The following is a 24,007-nucleotide window of genomic DNA, read 5'->3' on the forward strand; positions in this document are numbered from 1 at the left end:
AATTGTTTTCTATTTCATGTTACACATTTTGTAAAAGTAAAAATTATATTGTATTGAATCTTCAATAACAAGAATTTTGTAAAATTTAAAGTTTTTATGTTATTTGATTTTTTATTTTAATTACGGTTTTTTTTTTTTGTTTCAAATAAAGTTGGAGAGTAAATTGAATATGAATAGGTATATAATAATAATTTCATGCCAATGTAATAAAATTTTATTAACGCCTAAAATTCTTAATTTTCAAAATCATCCTACTATAAATTATTCATTTTATATATATATTTATAATTTGACTGGACCATAATAACATTATATTATTTGCTAACAATTATGGGAAAGTTTTGACTAAAGCAAATAATATACATCAGTTTTATTTTTAATTATATTTAACATAATTATAATTAATATAACAATGAGCATACTTTTATATTTTTTAAATTCATGAATACTATATTGTATACATTAATGCTTACTTATCTATATATATATATATATATATATATATAAAATTTTCACTTCAATCTCATACATCTTAACATTAAAAAATATATGGACATTTAAAAGAACTTTAAATTTTTTTTTCTTTTTCTCTAAGTTGTTTACTTTTTTTGTTTTGCACAATAGCGGTGCCTACTTCCAAGCTAATTACCGCGCGCCTTTTTCTCCCTCTCACTAATCATCTATTTATTTCTCTCTTTATTCTCTTCATGCGCATTCTCTCTTTTCAGTTTGCATATATATTTTATGAGTATTTTTGTTATCTTCACAAGTTGTGATGGACAAATGACAGTCCCACGCATACAATAACTACGAGCTGCTGTAAGCACTGTTGCATGAATATAGCCCTGGTTGTTCTTTCTTCCTTGGGCGGGCCTGCCTTTAAGTTTAAGTGATAGGGGCGGAGTCTTACTTGCCGACCATCGATGAACTGATCGGATTAACCAACCAAAGTTAGCTTCAGTCATTATGTATTGAACAATCCGTTTCTATTTTGAGTGTATTTTAGAATAATAAATAATTTCATGAGTTGGTTTAAACTTGTGTTGACTTAAGTTTTATGTATATATATATATATATATATATATTGTTTATCTTCTATAGTTTAATAAGTCTTCACTTTTAGAAGTTTTTGTCTAGTCTTCTAACACGTTTTTTAGTTTTACATATGCATGTAGTCTTGCTTTTACAAGTGATTTTAGGGATGGTTTTGTCTCTTCCTCTTTGGTTTGGTGGAAGCTCGAATCTTTTGTCGATTTTTACCCTCCGTTTTAGACCATTTAAGGTTGATTTCCTTAAGGTATTAAGTGCTTACAATCACTTCAAATATGTCGTGTTTGAGTTGTGACAGTCAATTATCAACATGTTATAATGTTCATTTGATGTTGAGTTTGAAATCTTTGTTGTGTTGATGGAGCTTACCTTTCACCTCTTACAACGGTAGTTTATTGTTTTTAATATAAATTTTATTAAATTAGTGTTAAAAGTTACCAATTAGTACTAAATTTTATTCATTGCAAAACGGAGACTGTAAATAAATTATCCATAGAAATAATTAATGTGGTTAATATTTGTATCCATAATTGAGATTTGATATTTTAATGAATTATTTAATTTAAAAAAATTATGTGCAATGAAAAAGAACTTATGAACATGTTTTTTTTTTGTAGATTTTAATGAAACTAACATGAAAATTACAGTTTAAAAATAAAGATTACAAAAATATTTTTTAATTAAGTTTTTAATAAAATAAATACAATTATCTATATGTTTATCAATTAAGTTTTTAATAAAAATGAATATACAAATAACATTTTAATAAAAATTAAGTTCCTAAAATTAAATATATTCTTTTCTTTTTTTCCATAGAGGTATTTTTCAAATATGTCGAAAATCTAATTTTAAAATATGAATATTTAATTTTGTAAATATAGGATATATGATTTTTTTATTATTTTAAGTAAATAAACCTTTTTTAAATATATATTTAAAAAAACTTTTGAAATACAAAATGTGACACATCTAATCTATCTAATACATATTATAGCAAGGTATGCATATTTAATTAAAATAAATTTCAATATTAAAATAAAATATTTCTTTTCAACTTTATGGTACAAAATTATGATCTTGGTGTTGGTTAGACGATCCGAGTATCTGTCTCGAGTCAAAAGTGTATCTGTCAGGTTAATAGGGATTGTAATGATCTGAAAGTCAATAGTGTTAGAAAATGCGGTTTCAAGATCCTATTTCCATAAATTGAGTCTATAAATATTTTTATTAAATATTTATAGAGGTATTAAGTGGTTGAATTAAATTTTGGATAGGTAATTTTGGCGAAATAGTGATTAATTAAGGTATAGGGACTAACTTGTAAAGTTCAATCATTATAGATTTTTAATTAGGAAATAAATTTAGGACTTAAATTGCAATTAACTTAAGATCTAATTTGGAAAATAACCCACCTTAATTTGTTAAGTGGACGGTAGAAACTATTAATTTATTTTTATATTATAATTAAAATTAAAATAAGTAAAATTGATAAAATAAAATAGAAATATAACATGGTGGAAGGAAGGAGAAAATGGTTTTATCCATCCTTCAACACCAAATAGCTCAAGAAGAAAAAGGAGGAATGGCCTAAGGGTTTCAAACATTGGCAACAAATTGGTTAGCTCAATTTAGTTTTTTCTTTTTTATAATTTTAATGTTTTTGAGATCATGGTAGTTTAATTTTGCTAGCCTATGTATCAATTTGTAAAATTGTTAAAGTTTTAAGGAGTTATTCGTGTTGATTTCTTGAAGTTTTGGGTGTTATATTGATAGATTTTAAGTTTAGAGGTGAAAAATGACTAAATTGTGAAGTTAATTGATAGTTTCATACATTAGGGACTAAATTGAATAAATTATAAAATTGACATTATAAATGAGAAAGAGGAGGTCTGTAATGGTTAATAGCGAAAATCAGTTTCAATTTGAAGCTTTAGATTGAAAGTTATGTCAGTTCCGGTTTTAAGGACTAAATTAAATAAATTGTAAAGTTTGTATAAAATAATAATTGATTGTAAATTGACTAATTATTGATTGTGCTATATGTTTATGTCATGTTATTTTACCATGTACATAGTTGAAGTAAGTTATTATCGATGACTTGAATTGATTTGGCGTATTAACAATTGAATGTCAAGGCAAAGATTGATTTGAATAGAGTAGAAAATTTGAATTTGATTGATATTAGACAATTGGCAAGAAAATAAATTAAGATATATTATGATATATATATATATATATATATATATATATATATATAAACAACTGTGTATTGGTCATAGAATTGAAATTGTAAAGAATGTAATTTTTTTTACATGCATAAAATGAGAATGAATAACTTAATAATTATACGGAACATGTCGAAAGGCAATTGAAATGCCATAAGTGCTAGAATACTATACAAATCATTTATCTAGTGTTAAATATGACTCCTATTTTCAGTCAAATTTGAAAAATAGTCTTTCAGTTAAACTCTGTTTACTTGTTTCAATTAAACACTGATTAGTTTAGATTATTTTATTATTATTTGATCTATGAATTTAGCCTATAAATAGGCTCTTTTACAACCTTAGAAAATATATACCCATTACAGATTAGAACTCATAACACATTTAGAGAATTTTGTATTTACGTTTTGTGGGTTCTTTGTTTTTGGGTTTTCGGGGTTTAGTTTTTATCTCCATCTTTTGTACTCTTCGTTCTTTTGTCATTATAGTAAAATTATCTTTGCCCGTGATTTTTTATCCTCTTTAGAGGGGTTTTTCCACGTTAAATTTGTGTGTTCAATTTCTCAATTTATTCTGCTATTTTCTTGTTCGTTACTTAATCGGGTTAAAATCCTAACAAGTGGTATCAGAGCTAGTTTAATTTTCATAGATCAGCCCGTTCAGAGATGGCAACAACAATGTTTGAAATTGAGAAGTTCGATGGTGAGACAAATTTTAATCTGTGGCAAGTTCGGATGATGGCAATTCTAGTTCAATCAGGCTTGAAAAAGGTTGTTATTAGAAAAAAGCCTGAGAATCTAAATAAAACAGAATGGAAAGAGCTTGATGAAAAGGCTTTATCTGCAATCCAGTTGTGCCTCACGAATACAGTATTGTAGGAGGTATTGATGGAGAAGACCTCATCTGCCTTGTGGAAAAGGTTAGAAACTCTTTATGCGACTAAGTCTCTAGCTAACCGTTTAGTGTTGAAACAACGTCTATTTACGTTTCGCATGAACGAAGGTGAACTTCTTAGAGATCACATTAGTCAATTCATTACTCTTTTAAATGATTTAAAGAATGTTGGGGTTCATATTGACGATGAAGATCAGGCTATGCTACTATTGTGCTCTTTACCCCCTTCATACAAGTCTTTCAGGGAGACCCTGATTTATGGCAGAGACAAACTCTCGTTCAAAGATGTGAAGGGTCATTTGTTGAGTAGAGATAAACTCGACAATGAGCTTCATTTGGATAGCAAGACAGATAGGCAAGCTTCCGTTTTGGTAGCATCAAAGAAACGAGATAAAAGGTGTCGCTATTGTAAAAAATTAGGTCACGTCAAAGCAGATTGTTATAAACTGCGAAATAAAAAAGCTGTTGAGAGTAATGAGGAAGATGTAGCTGGTGCTAATTTGGCCGATGAAAATGAGGATGATTTCTTGTTAGTGTCAACAAGTGATAACACCAAGCTCACGTCCAAGTGGATCCTAGATTCAGGATGTTCTTTCCACATGTGTCCCAATAGAGAATGGTTCTCCACATACAGTTCGATTGAAGGTGGAGTTGTGTGCATGGGAAACGATTCATCTAGTAAGGTAATTGGTATTGGTACTTTTAAAATTTAGATGCACGATGGGACGATTAGGACACTCTCAGATGTCAGGTATGTACCTGATTTATGAAAGAATCTCATCTCCTTAAGTATTTTAGACTTGAAAGGATGCAAAATCAACATCGAGTCGAGCGGTATTAAAGTATCTCGTGGAGCACTCGTTTTGTTAAAAGGTAAAAGAACCGACAGTCTTTATATTCTGGAAGGTTATACAGTGACCGGTGAAATCTAACGTCCCTCGTCCGTTACGGAGTTGAAGTCAACTTGTTTAGAGCGGAGGCAACTTGGTCATAGAAGGGAAAAAGGTATGACTGTTTCGTTGAAGAGGGGTTCTCTTTTGGATGCAGGTTTTGAAAAGTTAGGGCTCTGTGTTCGTGAAAATCGACCGGGTTAGTTTTGATTTGCCAGTGTACAAATCGAAGGCTAGAAGTCTTCCAGTTTCTAAGCACAAATTCGACTCAGTTAATTCCCTGCATAGTTCAAGATAGGCTCGTGGCGGGCTTTGGCAAAGATGACATTGTGGAAATATGAGTCAAGGTGAAGATTTGTTAAATATGACTCCTATTTTCAGTCAAATTTGAAAAATAGTCTTTCAGTTAAACTCTGTTTACTTGTTTCAATCAAACACTGATTAGTTTAGATTATTTTATTATTATTTGATCTATGAATTTAGCCTATAAATAGGCTCTTTTACAACCTTAGAAAATATATACCCATTAGAGATTAGAACTCATAACACATTTAGAGAATTTTGTTTTACGTTTTGTGGATTCTTTGTTTTCGGTTTTCGGGATTTAGTTTTTATCTCCATATTTTGTACTCTTCGTTCTTTTGTCATTATAGTAAAATTATCTTTGCCCGTGGTTTTTTATCCTCTTTAGAGGGGTTTTTCCACGTTAAATTTGTGTGTTTAATTTCTCAATTTATTCTGCTATTTTCTTGTTCGTTACTTAATCGGGTTAAAATCCTAACATCTAGCTTTATCATTTCTATTCATTTTTTTTGGTAAAAAAGAAGACATTCCTATTAACTAGGAAGAAACAACGGACGAGCTTTCTTCATATGAGTGAACATTACTATCCTCTTCAAGTAGATGAATTACGAAATTTGGTGGATTTGGAAATAGGGCCAGCTAGTTAATTCTCCCTATTGCCGCTTTTGCCAGCCAATCAGCGACCTTATTACTCTCTCGCCCTACATACCGAAACTTCACTTTCAATCCTTCTTACACCATTCATGAATTAACCGGACTTCTTCAATATTGCTAATTGATGCGAACCCATTACAAATAGTCTCAGTAAGCATCGCATTATCACAATTAATCTCCACCTGTTTGTACCCATTCAACCAAGCCAGTTTCATTCCTTCAACAATCGCTCGTGCCTCAATCCTGAATATTTTATCCATCCCTGTTACCATATTAAACCCTATCAGCCACTTCCCATTCCAGTCTAGAACAACACCTCCAACCGCTGCTTTGGTATAATTTGTCATAACAGAGCCATCAACATTAATCTTAACCCAACCTACCTTGAGACGCTGCCATTTTTTATCAGTTCTGAACGAGCAAACTAATTGGGTCAACTTAGTGCTGTACCCACACGATTTTGTCCAAGCAAATGTCAATGTGATGAGTTCATGGCTGCTCCTACTAGCACTTGTAAAAATAAACTCATTACGGTTCTTCCAAATGAACCAAGTTACTATCGAGAAGAGAGCCTTCCAATCCCCACCATCAACAATAATCTGCCCTTTATTCAAGACATTCCAATGTACCCATTCCCTAATATCAAGATTGAAAAAAACATTCCAAACATTCCTAGGTAACACTTGTTTCCACACAAATTGAGCAAAACACAATCTCTCACAACATGTATGGCAGACTCATGCAACTTACCACACAGTTCACAAAAAGGGCTAAAGGACATACCTCTTCGTACGTGCTCCGCGTTTGTTAGAATCTTATTCCGAACAGGCATCCACAAGAACGTCTTAACTCTTTGAGGAACTTTCATTTTCCAAATGGTTTCATCATCCTTGAGCTGATCTAATGTGGAGGTGCAACAAATATATTTGTACGACTCGCGTATAGAAAATTTTCCAGCGGTCATCCACCTCCAAAAAAGATGATCCACTCCCGATCCCCCTACTGGAGAATTGCAAGCTTGTACTCGGCTAACAATCTCTCTAGGAAGAACTGTTGAGAGCCAAGTGGTATTTCAATCCGCTTCTGCAATTAATACGTCACAGCCGCGAATGGTTTCGTCAAGATTACCTCTCCCAATGAAATGAGATTTTAGAGGTCCTAGATCATGAATCCAGATATCATTCCAGAAGTTAGTAATTCGCCCATCCTGAATTATCCAAACAAAACCTTTTTTCACTTCACCCCAGACCTTCGCAATGGATCTCCAAATATAGGAACAATTACTCCGATTTAGATCATTAGGAATAATTCCATGGATATTATATTTACTCCTAAGAATCCTTACCCATAGCGCATCCGTGTTTGTCACTAAATTAAAGCCCAATTTTAAAAGGAAGAGCATATTTTGATCATGTAAACGCCGAACACCAAGATCGCCTTTATCCATTGGTCTGCATACATCATTCCAACTTACAAGAGCCACCTTTCTCCTTTCACTATTAGATCCCCAGAGGAAAGAACGAGCCACCTTTTCAATTTCCTTACAAATCGTAACTGGGTTCGGGCTGTTGTCATAAAATAATTTGGAATCGACAGTAAGGCCGACTTCACCAAAGTTAGCCTTCCAACAAAAGATAACTTTTGAGCATCCCATCCATTTAAACAGTTTCAAACTTTATCTAACACAAAAGAGAAAATATTCCTCTCAACCCTATGATGAAAGAGAAGCATACCAAGGTAAACTCCCAAGTCTTCCACTTTAGTGAAACCCAACTTTGCACTTATTTCATTAACTGCTAAATCTGACACATTGCTTGAGAAAAATACCTGCGTCTTTTGTCTATTGACTTTATGACCAGAGAACCAACAGAAACTCTCCAACACATTTCTGAACGGTTTCAAACTTTATCTAACACAAAAGAGAAAGTATTCCTCCCAACCCTATGATGAAAGAGAAGCATACCAAGGTAAACTCCCAAGTCCTCCACTCTAGTGAAACCCAACTTTGCACTTATTTCATTAGCTGCTAAATCTGACACATTACTTGAGAAAAATACCTGCGTTTTTTGTCTATTGACTTTATGACCAGAGAACCAACAAAAACTCTCCAACACATTTCTAAGACAATCTGCCCCTTGACTCGTAGCTCTACCAAAGAGTAAGAGGTCATCAGCAAAGAAGAGATGGGAAATTCCCAGCCCACGTCGTGAAAGTCTAATTGGTTCCCATGCCCCTTCTTCCACCGAATTTTCAATAAGATGTCACAGACATTCCATGCCAAGAACAAACAAATATAGAGATAAAGGATCCCCTTGACGCACACCCCTAGATGGGATAAAATTTTCCGAAAGAGTACCATTCTAGAGAAGTTGAAAGGAAGAAGAAGAAATACAATGCATGATAGATCGCACAAGCGTTGCCGATAACCCAGCGTCATACAAAGTATCCTTAAGAAAATCCCATCGAATCCTGTCATAAGCCTTCTCAAGATCCACTTTAACGACCATCCACCATTTTTTACTTTTTATGGTCTTTATAGTATGAATAACTTCTTAAGCTATGATTATGTTGTCAGATATATTCGGTGAAGCGATAAAACTTGATTGATTTTTTTTAACCAACGTTTGCATAGTTTGACGAAGACGGATTACGATCGTCTTGGTAATTATCTTGTACAAAACATTGCACAAGCTAATGGGACGAAATTGGTTTATTGTTTCAACTCTAAGAAATTTAGGAATAAGCACTAAGAGAGTTTATTAATCTTGGGATCCAACCCTTCTCCCGAAAAAACACGTTTGACAAGATTAAACACACTATCCCCCACAATCTCCCAATTGGCTTGATAAAATTTGGCGTGAAACCCATCCACCCCAGGTGTCTTAAGAGGACTCATACTAAAAACAGCTCGACGAACCTCTTCTTCAGTGACTTCTGACAACAAGTTTGTTATAACATTAGTCTCAAGCTTCGGGAAGTGCCCACGCACAGAAAAACTTTATGTCAAATAGTTATCTACAGTATATAACTTTGAAAAATACTCCGTCGCATGTCTTTGTAACATATCATTCTCGAAACACCACCCGACCCCTTCTATCAGTAGCACTTTTATTTATTACGTCTCATTCGCTTCATCGTACAATTGTGAAAGAAAGCCGTATTTCGATCCGCATTCAAAAGCCATTCGTTTCGAGATTTTTGGAACCAAAACAGTTCTTCCTGATGAAGGATGTGCTCTAACTCAAGCCGAATTTCAGACTCTCTGATTCTAAGCTTAGCACTGTATCTTCTTTCTAACACCTTCTGCACTTGTTCAAGTTCTCTCAACTTCCTCTTTTTCCTATAAAAAATATTACCAAACACAGTCCTGTTCCAAACCTGTACTGCCTTCGAGGACTCTTCAAGATTTTGCGAAATGCCATTTTCAGAATTCCACACATTCACAACTACATCTTGAAACTCAGGATGGGCTAACCAACTAGCAAGAAAACGAAATGGTCAAGTGCCCCTATCAATCCTTTCCGGATTCATGAAGACCATCAAAGGGCGATGATCAAACTTAAACTTGTAAAGATGTCATACCAAAGTATTTGGAGCAAAATTCTGCCATTCACCATTACAAAAGGACTGATCAAGTCTCTGAAACAGCTGGCCCTTGCTCCATGTGAACTTCAGCCCTTGAAAACCCAAATCTAGAAAGCCATTCTGAAAGAAAAAATTCTTGAATAAAGAGCACCCAATTTTACTAGTAACGGCTCCTCCTTGACGTTCATCAGCACACATAATCACATTGAAATCGCTCGACAGAAGCCACGGTTCATTTACTTTCGAAGCTATAAGATCAAGTTGACTCCATAGCTGAGACCTTAACCCTGGTTGGGGGCTCGCATATACTGCTGTACAAAGAAAGGGTCTGCGACATTTCCAATTCTAGATTCGTGCATGAATAAATTGTGGGTGTACCTTCGGAAGCTCCACACTCGAGCCCTCATTCCACAACAGCCATATTCCACCAGCAAAGCCTGTTGCTTCTACCCTAAACGAGTATTCAAACCCCAACTTAGCAATCATAGACTCATCCCTGGCACCACTAATCCTGACCTCAAAAAGGGCAACAAAATCTAAACTACATTCTCTACTATACTCTTTCAATATTTTATGAAAACGTGGATGACCACAACCTTGGCAATTCCAAAACAGAAAACGAAAGTCTGCTTCCATAAAAAATCTAAAAAAAATAGATTAAAGAAGGGCCCTTACCCCAAAATCAGACTCCATCAGCATCTTCCAACAACTCATCTTCTGAGCCATCACCCATCACCACCTCAGCCATTCCTTTAGAGTTTTCACCCGCGTGGCTGTGCAACCCATGGATGATTTCTTCTACTGCTTCCACAACTGATACCGATAATTCCTTATTCAAAGACAAAATTAAAGGTTCTTGCTCAGTATTTTCCCCCACCTCTTTCCCAACTCGTCGATTTGGTCGTTGGCCAGAATTTTCCCCAGTGCGACTTAACAGAGAAGAGGACATATTTTCCTGACCACTCTTACCAACTACGATCGTCTTTTCATTAGAAGGAAAAACCATTGCCAAATGCTTCCCTCCATCCAGTTTCGGGCCTGCTGCTTGAAAGTGAAAATTCCCCATACTCTCTCTAAGTAAAATGGGTCTCATTTTAGATCCATCATCAAATGGGTTCTTAGCAAAGCTAGAAGACGGCCCACTAAGTGAGTTTGACGGTTTCAAAATCTTCCGACCAACTTTCAGTCCACCATCTAACATTGGGCCCTTCCTCTTGTTAAAATACTTATTCTTGCTTCTGATCCTCCCACTGGAATTAATGAAAGAAGCTCGTTTTGTTGTTTCCTTCTTCTTACCTTCCTCAAATTGCGTCTTATCTCCCTCAATTTGCACCTGGTTAACCTGGATCATATCCCCCCATTAATATCTTGAATCTGACCCCCTAAATTATCGCCCCGAATTTCGCTTAAAGATTCAAATCTAGACCCTTTACTCTCGCCGGCCTTCATGTCTTTAATTGGTTTTTCTGGTGCCGGTCGGTTTTTTCTCCTTTGTTTCCGTTCAACAAGCATCCAAGGACCATATCTGTCCTCCTCAACGTATTTTGGGATTTCAGGCACATTCCTTGGTAAGGGATTCTCCACCGTAAATGGTTCATTCTCTTTATCCGATCTGTAAGGACAAATCTCCCGATTGTGTCCATACCGCCCACAGTCGAAACATACCACCGGTAAAGACTCATACTCCACCCGTTGGATCCTACCATCGATCACAATCTTAGACACTAGAGGTTGGTCTAGATCAACAAAAACCGTAATTCGGGCAAATTTTCTTCTAGCTTTGTTATCAGTATTTTGATCTATTCTGGCAACCGGCCCGATCACTCCACCAATAAATTTCAATAGGCTTGTGTTGTACATCCCTTCTAGTAACCCGGGTAACCTAACCCAAACCAGCAGATTATTGGGAAATGCTTGATCCGTTGAGAAGCTTCTTGTCCATGGCCTAACCATTAAGTAATGACCAAAAATTATCCATGGACCTCTTGATATCGTAGTAATGTACTCATTCTCGTCTTGAAAACGGACCGAGAAATAATCATTCTTCAGATCGAGAACTTGTAATTTTTTATTAGCTTTCCATATCGCTTGAAGTTTATTCGACATGGCGTGGTAGGAGATCTTGCGACCCAGTAGCTTCACAATCACCGTCCTAGCCAGGCGCTGGGTAATAAAGTTATGAACGCGTTCAGAGAAGGTAATTGAAGGAACACCATCGATCATCTCCTTTGAAACATCACCATCATTTAATTTAAAATCTTCCTCATCATGAGAAGAGCCTTTGTTCACAAAGGAACCTAGTAACTTGTCCTTCCATGAAGCAGTGAGATTTTCCCCCGTCGGTACTGATCTTCCCTGTTCATCCACAATAGGATTGTCTAGATCCAGAGGTTCATCTGACCTCATTCTGGTTTTCTTTATAGCTCTTCCTAACGAACCACCAGCAGCCAAAATTCCGTCAGCCATTCTATTTTTTTTAGATATTTATTTCTATTCATTTTTGTTATTTGATTCATCATACAATTCATTTCGGTTTCAATGAGCTAGTGGAGGGACCAATTGGACATATGTGATTAGGGCTCAAATGATTTATAATTAAGTTCCACCTTTTCGCCTATAAATTATAAACTCATTTAGTCACGAAGTCATTTCACTATAGTATCATTATTGAGCTCTCCCTAATAACATACCATTACGAAAGCTACTCGATCAGTGCTTGTCTGGTGACCTTTTCATAATTGTATTACCCTCATAGGATATCCTTAATCTCTTTGGGATAATTCAACTCTTCCAATATGATCCTATTTTATCTCATGGTAACAATTACATACTTCTTCATGAAAAACCAATTACTATCAAATAATAATTAAGTCATTCATCACAAAGACGAACGACCCGTAACCATATTTACTTTTGATCTATCATGTCAATGAGAGGATATCATTTACCCATGCCTTGGGCTATGAACTTCATTATTGTGAATGATGCTATATACTACAAAAGTCATATATTCAACGTAGCAGCTTTTAATTCCTTATCTTTTTGAACTCATGCTTTACTTACATCAAAGTATACAAGTCACACATACATAATCCATCATCCACTCAGGATAAATATATGTCACACTATGATCATCACAAGTGAATAAATCCATAAACAAATTTAGAAACTATTCATTTTACTTGGGTCATGTTCGATGTACTGTCAGTCCAATCAATTACATCTATGTCTCTATCTTCTATGAGTCATCTGCTCCGATGGCCAAGACAAAACATCTCCTTAGTTGAACTTGATAGATGACATATTAGTCTCTCAATCGATTTTCTCATTTTTGATTTGACTAAGGACATATTTAGGTTCATTTACTAATATAAATTGTCTTTCTATATTACGATCTGACAAAAGTAATGTTGCTTAGTATTAGTTAAACAATAGACAACCAGTGAACTAATATTTGCTTCTATTTCAATTTACATGCAAAACCACTTGAAGACATTAGACCAAGAATATTAATATAATTCATGAATATTTTTATTAATCAATCTGTTCGAAAAAGCTACAAGTATACAAATGAATATACTACACGTAGGACACCATATCCAACAGTTCAGGCCTTTACAAATTAGACACTTCCTACACCATCCTTGCACCAAGAATGTGAAATTGGGGAATCTAAAGACACTACTGCTGCCCAAATTACCAATGGAGTTCACCTCACATGGCCAGTTGGTTCAGGACTTCACTTATTAGCCCTATAACTAACTTATGTTGCACTTTATGCCATAGCCACAGGGAATTGGCTTCCCAATAGTCAAAGGCACAATATGATCAAGAAGATGGTTGCTTTGCTAAGGAAGGTGGGAGTAGGAATCCAATTTGATACTTAAGACTTTCATATTTCAAATTATAAGGCTAATAAGTGAAGTTCTGAGATCTATCATCATGCTAAAAAAGTTTACAGTAAGCTTAGTCTCTCCTATCCGTCTTTCATATTTCAAATCATGTTTTTGCAAAACGACAAAATTGTTAAAACTACTAAAAAGTATAAGAATATTACTCCAAAATTAAAGTTTTCTCACAAGTGGTTAGAAGGCAGGCATGCTCCTCTAAACCCTGGTAATGTACAAGAGAAGCCCCTACTGAAGACATAACAGTTCCTAAAACTGTTAGCAAGGATTCTAGCACAATTTCTAAATCCTCAAGCACATCAATTGTTGATCAGAGACTCCTAAAGTTTCTTTTTAATGGAATTCCTACCAATGAAAGGTAGATCAATAACCTCAAAGCACACAACAGTAAACTATTGGTCATGAAGTTTGATATCATGGCCAAATAGCTTCAGTGCTCCATTTGCAATCATTGAACAAAAAAAAAGTAGTGAAGTATGTTTTTTTTTTGGCAACAATAACCACAAACTTAGGGTTCCGATTCTCATCAATTTAGTATGATAATTCTTCTACTCTGTGTGCAAATGTCCACTCAATCCAGTAACTTTATACTCCTACCCTTGTATGTTTTGGATCACGTTAACAAGCTTATATTTTTGTCTTTACTATGCTAATACCTACATTAATAGTTATATTACTTTGAGATGAGATAGTTGAGATAATTTGTTTAAGGGAGAGATCTTTAGGGGGGAGAATTTGTATGATGACTTTATTTTTCTCTATATATGGTTTGTTCAAAATTTACTAAAGGGGAGATTGTTGATGCATTTGGAGATAAGGGAAAATTATGTGGCTGTTTCGATGGCCGAAACAATGGCCACAACTTAAGATACTATTTCATTATTTTACTTGTCTATTTGACAAGTTTTAGAACAAAAGTATTAGACTAACTATTTGGAGATATTTAGACGAGTTAAAGTCCAAAACATGAAGACTAATTGAGTTAAAATTGAAAATTTGAAGATTGGGTACTTACGAATCAAGTAAAATTACTTTTTTTCGTTTGTTAATTGTTAGTAAAAAAATGCATTTATTTTTATTATCAAATTATATGGCTCATAATCTAAATTTAAGAATATTATAATGATTAATATTTAACAATATTTGAAACAATTCTTAATACAAATGCTACTTAAATATATCTTTGTTATTTTTGATACCTTATTCTCTGTATTAAAACATCATTAAATAAATTCACGCACAAAAAATTCCCAAACGTAAATTGATCCAATTCAATTTATACAATAATATGGATTCTTAGACTCAAAAGTACTTGATTCTTTGTAAAATATTGACTCTTACCAAAATATTACTTACAATATACAGTACGTAAGTGATATCGAAATCACCACGATGACACTACAAGGGGAATAAAAGGAAAAGAAAGCATTTTGCATGCTTCACTTGCATCAAAAACCTTTTTTAAGCAATGAAATTCGTATCTCACGACAACAAGAAAGTATTAACAGGTTAAGGGTGTGCAAAACTTGATTCAATTCAAAAAATTAAAAAAAAAAAAATCGAATTTCAAGTCAACTCGAATAAATAATATAGTAAAAGAAACTATTTCAGCAAAGAAACTCCAATGATTAACTAGTTCAGCAAAAGAAATATAGTAAAAGAAGAGGGTTGCAAATGCTTTGTGTTTAACCGATTCCATTCATCTTACTCGGCACTGAGAACGGTGATTCAAGTATTCAAACATATCCAAAAAGATAACTAAATGAAATTCAAGTCTTAAACCAAAAAAATATTTAATGCATGTGTGTCGAGCAGCTTATTTCTTCTCAACTCTGAAAAAAAAGACTTACTCACCACTTTGGTCATGGCAGAACCTAGAACATCCCGATAAGCAATTATTGCCGAATCAAATCCACAAAAAGCGAGAAACTTGAGGGGGAGGAGGCTAGTTCACAACATCAAGTACCAGCCTGCGAGATTTGAGAACCGACCACCTCAAGCGTCGGTAGTAAGCAGCTTGAAGCAAAGCCAATGACAATACAAATATCCATTTAAAACCCATCTGCATTCGATGATGGAAATATCAGAACTCTAATTGTTAAAACAAGGTCTTTAGACTAAAGAATCATTTATGATATGATACATACCAGCTTCCTTTCTTCCATTTCTGGTTCTGCCGCCCATGACAAAAATGTCACCACATCTTTCCCCATCTGTGCACCATATGACAATAATAATACAGAAGAGTGAGAAATGTATCCCATATGAAATGCAAATACATAAGGGGGTTCTCAAACACATAGGCAAGGTAATATGAATGAAATGAAAGGGCAGAAACAGACCTGAGCTTCAGTTGCAGGGGTGCCATCTTCATACTCTACAGCACCATCAATAAGCATTTTAGGCATGGCAATTGCTCCTCCTGGAAAGTATGGGTTATAGTTTAGCCCCTCACGAATCTACACGATTGAAAAATGAAGACTTTAGGTATTATTCTTGAGCCTCAACCAAAAATATTCAGTTGATATTAGATAATTGTAGCCAGCTATTAACAACAAAGTGTACATGCACGTGCTACAAGCATGCATACAAAAGCTATACAATGAAAAGAACTGCGGATCAGGGGAAATGAAGGGTTAAATTCTGAACTGTTACAGCAAAAGGAAGGCATTGGCCTTGCATTTAAAACGTATGTTTTCATAATACAGACATTGAAAAGCAGCAGTTAAAATGGATCAAATCGAAGAGCTATAGAACTTAATCCTAACTTCAGACCCACATTCTCTCTTCCGTTGTATACTCCCAATTGCAAAATATATATAAATACAAAGTATCTTTGGAAGAAGCTAAATGTTTCCAACATTGGGCATTAGAACAAAATTTCATGTCACAGAAGATAGTGTAAAGCAGAACTTACCATAACACCAGCAGGAGGATCACGGTAACCAGTTAGAAGCGCAAACACATAGTTCTGGCCATTATGACGAGCCTGAAAAAATAAACAAGTATGATATCTTAAGTTTATATATAACCAATAACTTCCACGGTGGTCTAAAAAGCAAGGCGAGAATTACTTTGGTGATGAGACTTAGATCTGGAGGATAAGCTCCTCCATTTGCAAACCTAGCTGCTTGTTCGTTTGCATATGGCTGAGGAAAGCGGTCACTAAGTTTACCCGGACGAGTAAACATCTCACCCTCATCATTAGGACCGTCAACCACCTCAATCTCAGCTGCCATAGCCTTCGTCTCCTCTTCCGTATACGCAACACCAACCAAATCACGGTATGATATTAGGGACATAGAGTGGCAGGATGCACACACTTGCTGGTAAACCTGGTGACCACGACGAATCCTGATCATGCAAGATTGATATCACATCATTAACACTGGCAGCAAAAAGTAAAAATATATGTATGGCAATGGCTAACCTAATATTACAACCATATTGCAAGATTCTAAATAGATTTCTCCAATTCTCCAATTGGATGTTGAGACTGAAATACAACTTTTTTCCTTTTCAAGTAAGGTTTATTCGTTTTTGTGCACATAACAAAAAAGAGCAAGGAAAGGCATAAAACTCACGAAGCATGGTCATATGAACTGAGGATGCCTGCGTGAGGCCAAGGATAATTTGGAACTCCTAAACCGTGTTCTGCCTCATCAGCAGATGCTACTGTTGCAAAACCTAGTAAACCTGAAACACCAGCTCCAAGGAGTGCAACGGTCCTCATACCAGCAGAACCCGCATCGTCATTAACTTTCCTTGATGAAAACCATGATAAAGCTTGAACCTGAGCAATAATACAGAACAAGTATTGGTAACTGGGAGAAAACCATTCCAGGTTAGATCCTATAGAAACTTTTCATTATTATTCAGAGATGAAAACTTTTTTTGCTCTGACTCTTCATTGTTCATGAAGTGCACATGTCCAAGACTCATATCCGACACTTGAGTATGAAGATAAACCTCCAAGGATATACTCCAAATACATGGAAAAATTTTTAAAAATCCGATCATACCCATGTCAATGCACACTTGCATATCAGACATTAGCACCCAAGTAAGAGTAATATAGGATGAAAACATACCGCAATTGGACAAAGCTTGCCTTAAAAGTTAGAATTCATCTCGAGGAAAGTAGAAAACTAGGATCAATGAATGAAAACTTGCTAAAATTTAACAAATACTAGAATCCATGTAGCAAAATATTTCAAGATTATCTAAGAAAATCCAGTAAGAACCATGTAGATTGCATGGTCTTCATAACCTCATTCCCTAGGTAAGTATAAGTTTAACATCAATGAAGGAAAACTAGGAAAGAATCTTACAGCAGACTGTGATTGAAACTTCCTCCTTAAAACCTGGTGGATTAATCCTCCAGCCATTTCAGCTAATTTCCCTGAAAAGTTCAGCTGAAACTTAATAAGCAAATGTATATTTACAAATAAAATGTTAAAAAAAAGAGAGGACCAAATGAGATTAAAAAGAGAATTCATATAAAGGTTCCTTTTTTTCAGTCAAATAATCATTAAATTCTCCAAAAAGGAAAAGCTCTAACAGTGTTGAAACAATTGGGTAATCATAAAATCAAAGGATAAACATACAATACAAAAAGAACAGTAAACCCAATCTAAGGAATAGCATAAAGAAGCCAAAAAAAGGTTAAAGTTTAAAATGAAAAAAAGGAGGAACTTGAAAACCCTAACATAGAGGATCTGGGGGCAGATCCAACAACTATGGAGGAAAAAATAATAAAAATAACAAACCCAAAGATTAAAAGAGGATGTGAAGAGAGCATAAGACAGAGAACTAACTTGAAAAAGAGAGTGAAGGTTGATCACAGAGAGGTGGTGGTGGTGGTGGTGGTGGTCAAAGGAACCGGCGGCTGCCTCACAGATCCAAAGGAACAAAACGAAAAGTAAAAGAGAAAACAGCATAAATTATAGTAGGAAAAAAAAAATACAGTGACTGATATTTAGTCGAGTCGCGTGTCCACCAACAGACAGTAAGGTTTTGGGCTTTTAGGATGGCCTTGAAAACTGCCAGGTCTTGTGTTCGGTCTTTTCAGTTACATGAGACCCAAGTAGTGGACAGCAATAAAACCAGCCCATAAAGGAGAGACTCCACAAATAAATAAAAGGAAAACAGACAGGCCCCTTTTTTTCTTGCAGAGACAGCCCATTTCATCCACCGACCGATCATGAAAACAACAGCCGAGGATTGCCCTTGAATTTCCAACCTCGGAAGACACATAAATGTAAAGGATTAATTTCACAGTACATCCTCAAATTATGATTCATGTTTTAAACAAGTTCTAAATTTTAAAATGTTGGAATTGAGTTTTTAAAATATAAGTATCGTATCAATTAGGTTGTTTCGTCAATCTAATTATTAATTTGGATGCTAAATATGCATGAATCTAATAAAAAAATATAATTTTTATGCAATATTTAGTATTATTTGAATCGAATTGATTGATACATTAGTTCAAATATAGAAGTTGAACCGACCTCTAAATGAACTGCTCAAAACTAATAAAAAATCGGAAGTCAAAACAAAAAGTCAACAATTTGAATCAGTTGAACGGATTTTATATATTCTTTTTATGTTTTATGAATATTTTTATTATTTATTTTTATATGATTGATCAAATCGAATGTTGAACATAGTTTAAACCGTTCAACCACTATCCTAATTTTTAAAACACTAGTGGCATACGATTCCCAAGCTATCCAAATGCTAAAAGTACCTAACTGATACTTTGAGTATTATAGTTTAGGACTAATGTAAAATTTGAAGCATAATTTAGGACATGAGATGTAATTTACCCAAGAACTAGTGAACTTCAAAAGGCAATGAAAAACCATTGGCGCCCAACATTTTTAGCAGAGTTCAAAGTTACTGCTGTCTCAAGCTGTCTTTCTTTTTTCTCCTCCAACCCCTGTATTTCCTTTACGTTCTAATAAATAAATGGAGATGAGCAATACTCTTATGAACCTGCAAAAAGAAAAATGGGCAAAAATCTACATCAGCACCATCAACATCAAAGCAAGAGCAACAACAGTTACACAAAATTTATATTTGTTCTCTTCTTCTTTTGTCTTTTGGGATTGGCTTGCATTATAGATCTCTTCTGGGCATCTTCTTCTTCTTTTAGCTCTTCATATCTTAGGTTTGCATCCAATTGGGTGTCTCAAAAACCTCGTATCTTTGTTTCTCAACAACAACAAAACGTTGACGACAAGGTTTTGTGTTTTTTTTCTTCTTTTTTTTTTTTTGTCTTTCCCTCTCTTTAAAAATTTCTTCTTTTGGTGATAGTTTTTTTTTTTTTTTTTTGCTATGTTGTTTGTAAAATTTTAGATTGGGAAAAAGAAGAGATTTTTATCAGCAACATTTGCGGATTTACCAGCACCAGATTTGGCTTGGGAACAAATGCCATCAGCACCAGTTCCACGCCTTGATGGTTCAGCTATACAAATTAACAACCTTTTTTATGTTCTTTCAGGATATGGTACCCTTGACCATGTAAGTTTATCATTCTATGAACCCTTTGGTTTTAAATTGTTGATTAGATTGAATTGATGAATGTAATTGATGTGTATTTGATTTTTCAACAACAGGTGCACTCTCATGTTGATGTGTTTAATTTCACTGACAATACATGGTGTGCCAAGTTCGATACACCAAAAGACATGGCGAATTCACATCTAGGAGTAGCAAGTGATGGGAGATACATATATGTAGTGTCAGGTCAATATGGTCCCCAATGTCGGGCCCCGACATCTCGTACTTATGTTCTTGATACTCAAACAAGGGAATGGCAAAGCTTGCCTCCTTTGCCAGCCCCAAGGTATGTGACACCGGTATGTGATTGTATGAACCACACATAACTTGGATAAATGTCGAATGAACTAACTTTTTTCAACATTGAAAAATTTTCAGGTATGCTCCAGCAACTCAGTTATGGAAAGGCAGACTCCATGTGATGGGAGGCAGCAAAGAGAATCGCCACACACCGGGATTGGAGCATTGGAGTATAGCAGTAAAAGATGGCAAGGCATTGGACAAAGAGTGGCGGACCGAGATCCCGATTCCTCGTGGAGGACCGCATAGGTATTGTTATTGTTCTTTTGGAAATGTTAATACCTTGAGGATTCTAGCCTATAAAGATTGACTAATTTACGCGGTGACTAATCGTTTTGACAGGGCTTGTGTTGCGATAAACGATCGACTGTTTGTAATCGGCGGTCAAGAGGGAGATTTTATGGCGAAACCTGGATCACCTATCTTCAAATGTTCTCGTAGACATGAGGTATATAAATAGCTCGTTAATGGATATGTTCATTGCAAGCCATGATGATCATTATTCAGACATGTTCTTGAGTCTGCCATGTAAGGATAAGTTTAGTTAGCTGTAGTGATGGCATTTTAACCATTTTTTATCCTTTAAGGATAAATTTAGTCTGCCTTGAAAGGATAAGTTTACTTAATGGATAAGTTCATTGCAAGCCATGATGATCATTATGCAGACATGTTCTTTAGTCTGCTTTGTAAGGATAAGTTGTTGGATGTAGTGATGACATTTTGACCATTTTTTATCCATTCTTTTGGCTCATAGTTCAGACATGAGGTAAAGTATTGCTAGTTAATGGATAAGTACATTGCAAGCCATGATGATCATTATTCAGACATGTTTTTTAACCTGTCATGTTTTTTCATGTTGGATTCTCTGGTTTCTTATATAACCTGAAATGCTTCATCATTATTTTAGGTTGTATATGGAGATGTTTACATGCTAGATGCTGAAATGAAGAAATGGGAAGTGTTACCTCCATTGCCAAAACCAAACTCCCACATAGAATGTTCTTGGGTAGTTGTCAACAATTCGATCATAATTACAGGCGGCACAACAGAAAAACATCCAGAGACCAAAAGGATGATTCTCGTTGGGGAAGTTTTCCAGTTTCATTTAGATTCACTGGTATGTGTGAGCTTTGTCTGAAAAAGAGACCTTTTTTTTAAGGCAATGGAAGCAACTGAAACATGCTAAATGAATTTGCTAATTGCAGACTTGGTTGGTGATCGGAAAGCTTCCTTACCGTGTGAAGACAACCTTAGCCGGTTTTTGGGACGGATATTTGTATTTTACATCTGGACAACGAGACAGAGGACCAGATAATCCGCAACCGAAGAAGGTGATTGGAGAGTTGTGGAGAACCAAACTGAATATCTAATTCTTAACCATGTTTGTACATTATTTACGTCTCTGTTTCTTTCAAGGAATACAAAGCTTACGTGTCATAGCTGTTTTAAATAGATCAGAAATTTTGTTAGGGTCATGTGTACCACATTACACTCTGATTATTTTAAATGATTATTTTTATTTTAATGCATAAAAATTAATTATTTTAAAATGGAATATGAGATTTATTTTAATTTAAAATTATTCATTTTTAAATATTTTGTTTTATTTCTTTTTATTTTCATCTCTATTAAATAATGGATGGAAAGAATAGTAATTTTTTTTAAATTTATATCTTTTTATCAAGCAACATTTGGAGTAAATATATATATATATATATTTAATCCTTTTAATTTTCATTTCTTTCAAATTTCTTTTCTCCTTACAAAGTAAACCCTAAAGTTTCACTTATCAACAGCAAAATATTATATACCACCCAAGTTTATAATAATCATTAAAAATTGAGAAAATTTCAATTGCACACCCTCTATACGCATAGTGCTTTCTTAGATGGAATTGGGTTAGCAAAATTTTAAAGCAACCACTGTTATGATGTTGCTAAGGCATAAGTAGGAGAGTTGCTTGGCATAAGCTTTTATGTGTTGAAAAATTCAGTTAAAAAAATTGTTTTCAGTTATAAGAGAAGTTTAAAAATTTTGAAATCCAAGTCGGTTTATGATATTTATAGTAATAATTTTTTTTGAAAAATATTTGTACTTTGAGCGAGATGGATTTAAATTATTCTCATCTTTTAACCAAACTACCTCTATTATTTTTGTATCTTAATTTGTGTTTAGTGTGGGCTTGAGCAACATAAATTAAACACGAATAAAAAATAAATTATGACTTTATGTGAGAAAGTAATTTCTTTCTCTTTAAACCGAAAAGTTTGTTACTCTAAAAATAGAATTTATGTTTAGAAATAAATTCTCTCTATTTTTTTTGTAAAATAACAATATATGAATCAAGTATATTTTCCTCTATAAAACTGTCTATTTATAAAGGGAGATTGAAGAATATTGATTGAATAAAATAATAAAAATAATATTTATTTAACAAAAACACTCTTTTAGTCCAATTAGGAGAGAGAAGGGCAGCACACCTTATATAATAACATTAGTATTGTCATCCCTCTAATGTAACATGAGGAGGTTTGGGGGTCTCCTGTATTGGGTCTAGAGGTGCTTATGGGCAGGGTCGGGCCAGGTTTGGGTCGACTCAATTAAAAATTCAAGCCTATTTATTAGGCTCGGGCCCAGCCCAACCAAAAAAATGAGCCTAAAATTTTGCCTAAGCCTGACCAAATAAAAATGTTAAAACCAGACCCACCCAATTTATTTATATTAATTTTTATATTATTTTATATAATAAATATATATTATACATCAAAAATACTGAAAACATCAAAATAAATATTTCTCAACAAATTGAAAATAAATTTTAAAAATATATAGACCTAAATAACATTAACATAAGTACAATTTAACAAGCAAATGCCTCTAAAATAATAATAAAATTAACAAATACCTTTAAAATAATAACAAAATTAACAATAAAATAAGATTTATACAATATCCAAACAATAACAATAAAATAGTATCAACATAATAGTAAAATTATAGCAAAATAGGGAGAAAACAACAAGAAAATAACATTTAAAAACAAAAAAAAGATCAAATTCTTTTTTGTCTTTTAGTGATTTTGGGCTGGGCAGGGCCCAAGCAAAAATACATTACCCGAGGCCCGCCTGTTTTTAAAACGAGCTTTATTTTTTTGTCCAAGCCCATTTTTCGGGCCTATATTTTTGCCTAAACCCTTCCACATTTTGGGCGGGCCTTCGGGCTGGGCCGGGTGGCACGACCCATAATCAAGTCTAATTGGGTCCAATTATATGTGTTTTCTAGACTTTTGATCTACTATTTAATTTAATTCAACTTAATATTTGTTTTTTATTTCCCAAAATAAATATTATTTTGGAACATGAGTAGTCACATATTCGGCTTCTAGAGTGGAGTCAGCAGTACATCTTTACTTGACACTTTTCCATACCATGGACTAGGGGAGAGTGTTCAATCAAATCGAATGAAAAAATTTTGAGTTAATCGAGTTGACGAATCATATTTTATCATCCTAACAATTTGAAATTTTCTCGAATCGAGTCGAGTGAGATGGAATTCGAATCGAATCGAATATATTTGTTCGAGTTAAATTAAAAAACGATTTTAGTATTTTTTATTTTTATGTAATCTTTTT

General features: G+C 34.2%; 3 protein-coding genes across 4 annotated transcripts; 1 reads left to right on the forward strand and 2 right to left on the reverse strand.

The window, feature by feature from the left end:
- Positions 1-10,948: 10,948 nt before the first annotated feature.
- LOC108455416 (uncharacterized) lies at positions 10,949-12,067 on the reverse strand. Its single transcript, XM_017753974.1, has one exon. It carries the CDS (start codon positions 12,065-12,067, stop codon positions 10,949-10,951), a length of 1,119 nt encoding a protein of 372 aa, XP_017609463.1.
- Positions 12,068-15,187: 3,120 nt separating this feature from the next.
- LOC108454041 (cytochrome c1-2, heme protein, mitochondrial) lies at positions 15,188-18,588 on the reverse strand. Of its 2 annotated transcripts, none has more exons than XM_017752341.2 (8): positions 18,327-18,588; positions 17,841-17,924; positions 17,094-17,302; positions 16,584-16,863; positions 16,427-16,498; positions 15,852-15,968; positions 15,657-15,722; positions 15,188-15,571 (listed from the first exon to the last, which is right to left on the reverse strand). In XM_017752341.2, the coding sequence occupies exons 1-8, from the start codon at positions 18,447-18,449 to the stop codon at positions 15,455-15,457; spliced, it is 1,068 nt and encodes a 355-aa protein (XP_017607830.1). In that variant the 5' UTR covers positions 18,450-18,588; the 3' UTR covers positions 15,188-15,454. The 2 variants fall into 2 exon arrangements, with proteins under 2 accessions (XP_017607830.1, XP_017607831.1); XM_017752342.2 differs by having other exon boundaries at positions 17,841-17,911; positions 18,327-18,481.
- Positions 18,589-19,391: 803 nt separating this feature from the next.
- Positions 19,392-21,926, forward strand: LOC108456047 (kelch repeat-containing protein At3g27220-like). Its single transcript, XM_017754639.2, has 7 exons — positions 19,392-19,757; positions 19,873-20,037; positions 20,133-20,362; positions 20,455-20,625; positions 20,719-20,824; positions 21,284-21,493; positions 21,582-21,926. The coding sequence occupies exons 1-7, from the start codon at positions 19,524-19,526 to the stop codon at positions 21,744-21,746; spliced, it is 1,281 nt and encodes a 426-aa protein (XP_017610128.1). The 5' UTR covers positions 19,392-19,523; the 3' UTR covers positions 21,747-21,926.
- Positions 21,927-24,007: the final 2,081 nt, after the last annotated feature.

The sequence above is a fragment of the Gossypium arboreum genome, chromosome 9, assembly GCF_025698485.1.
Source record: "Gossypium arboreum isolate Shixiya-1 chromosome 9, ASM2569848v2, whole genome shotgun sequence".
NCBI lineage: Eukaryota > Viridiplantae > Streptophyta > Magnoliopsida > Malvales > Malvaceae > Gossypium > Gossypium arboreum.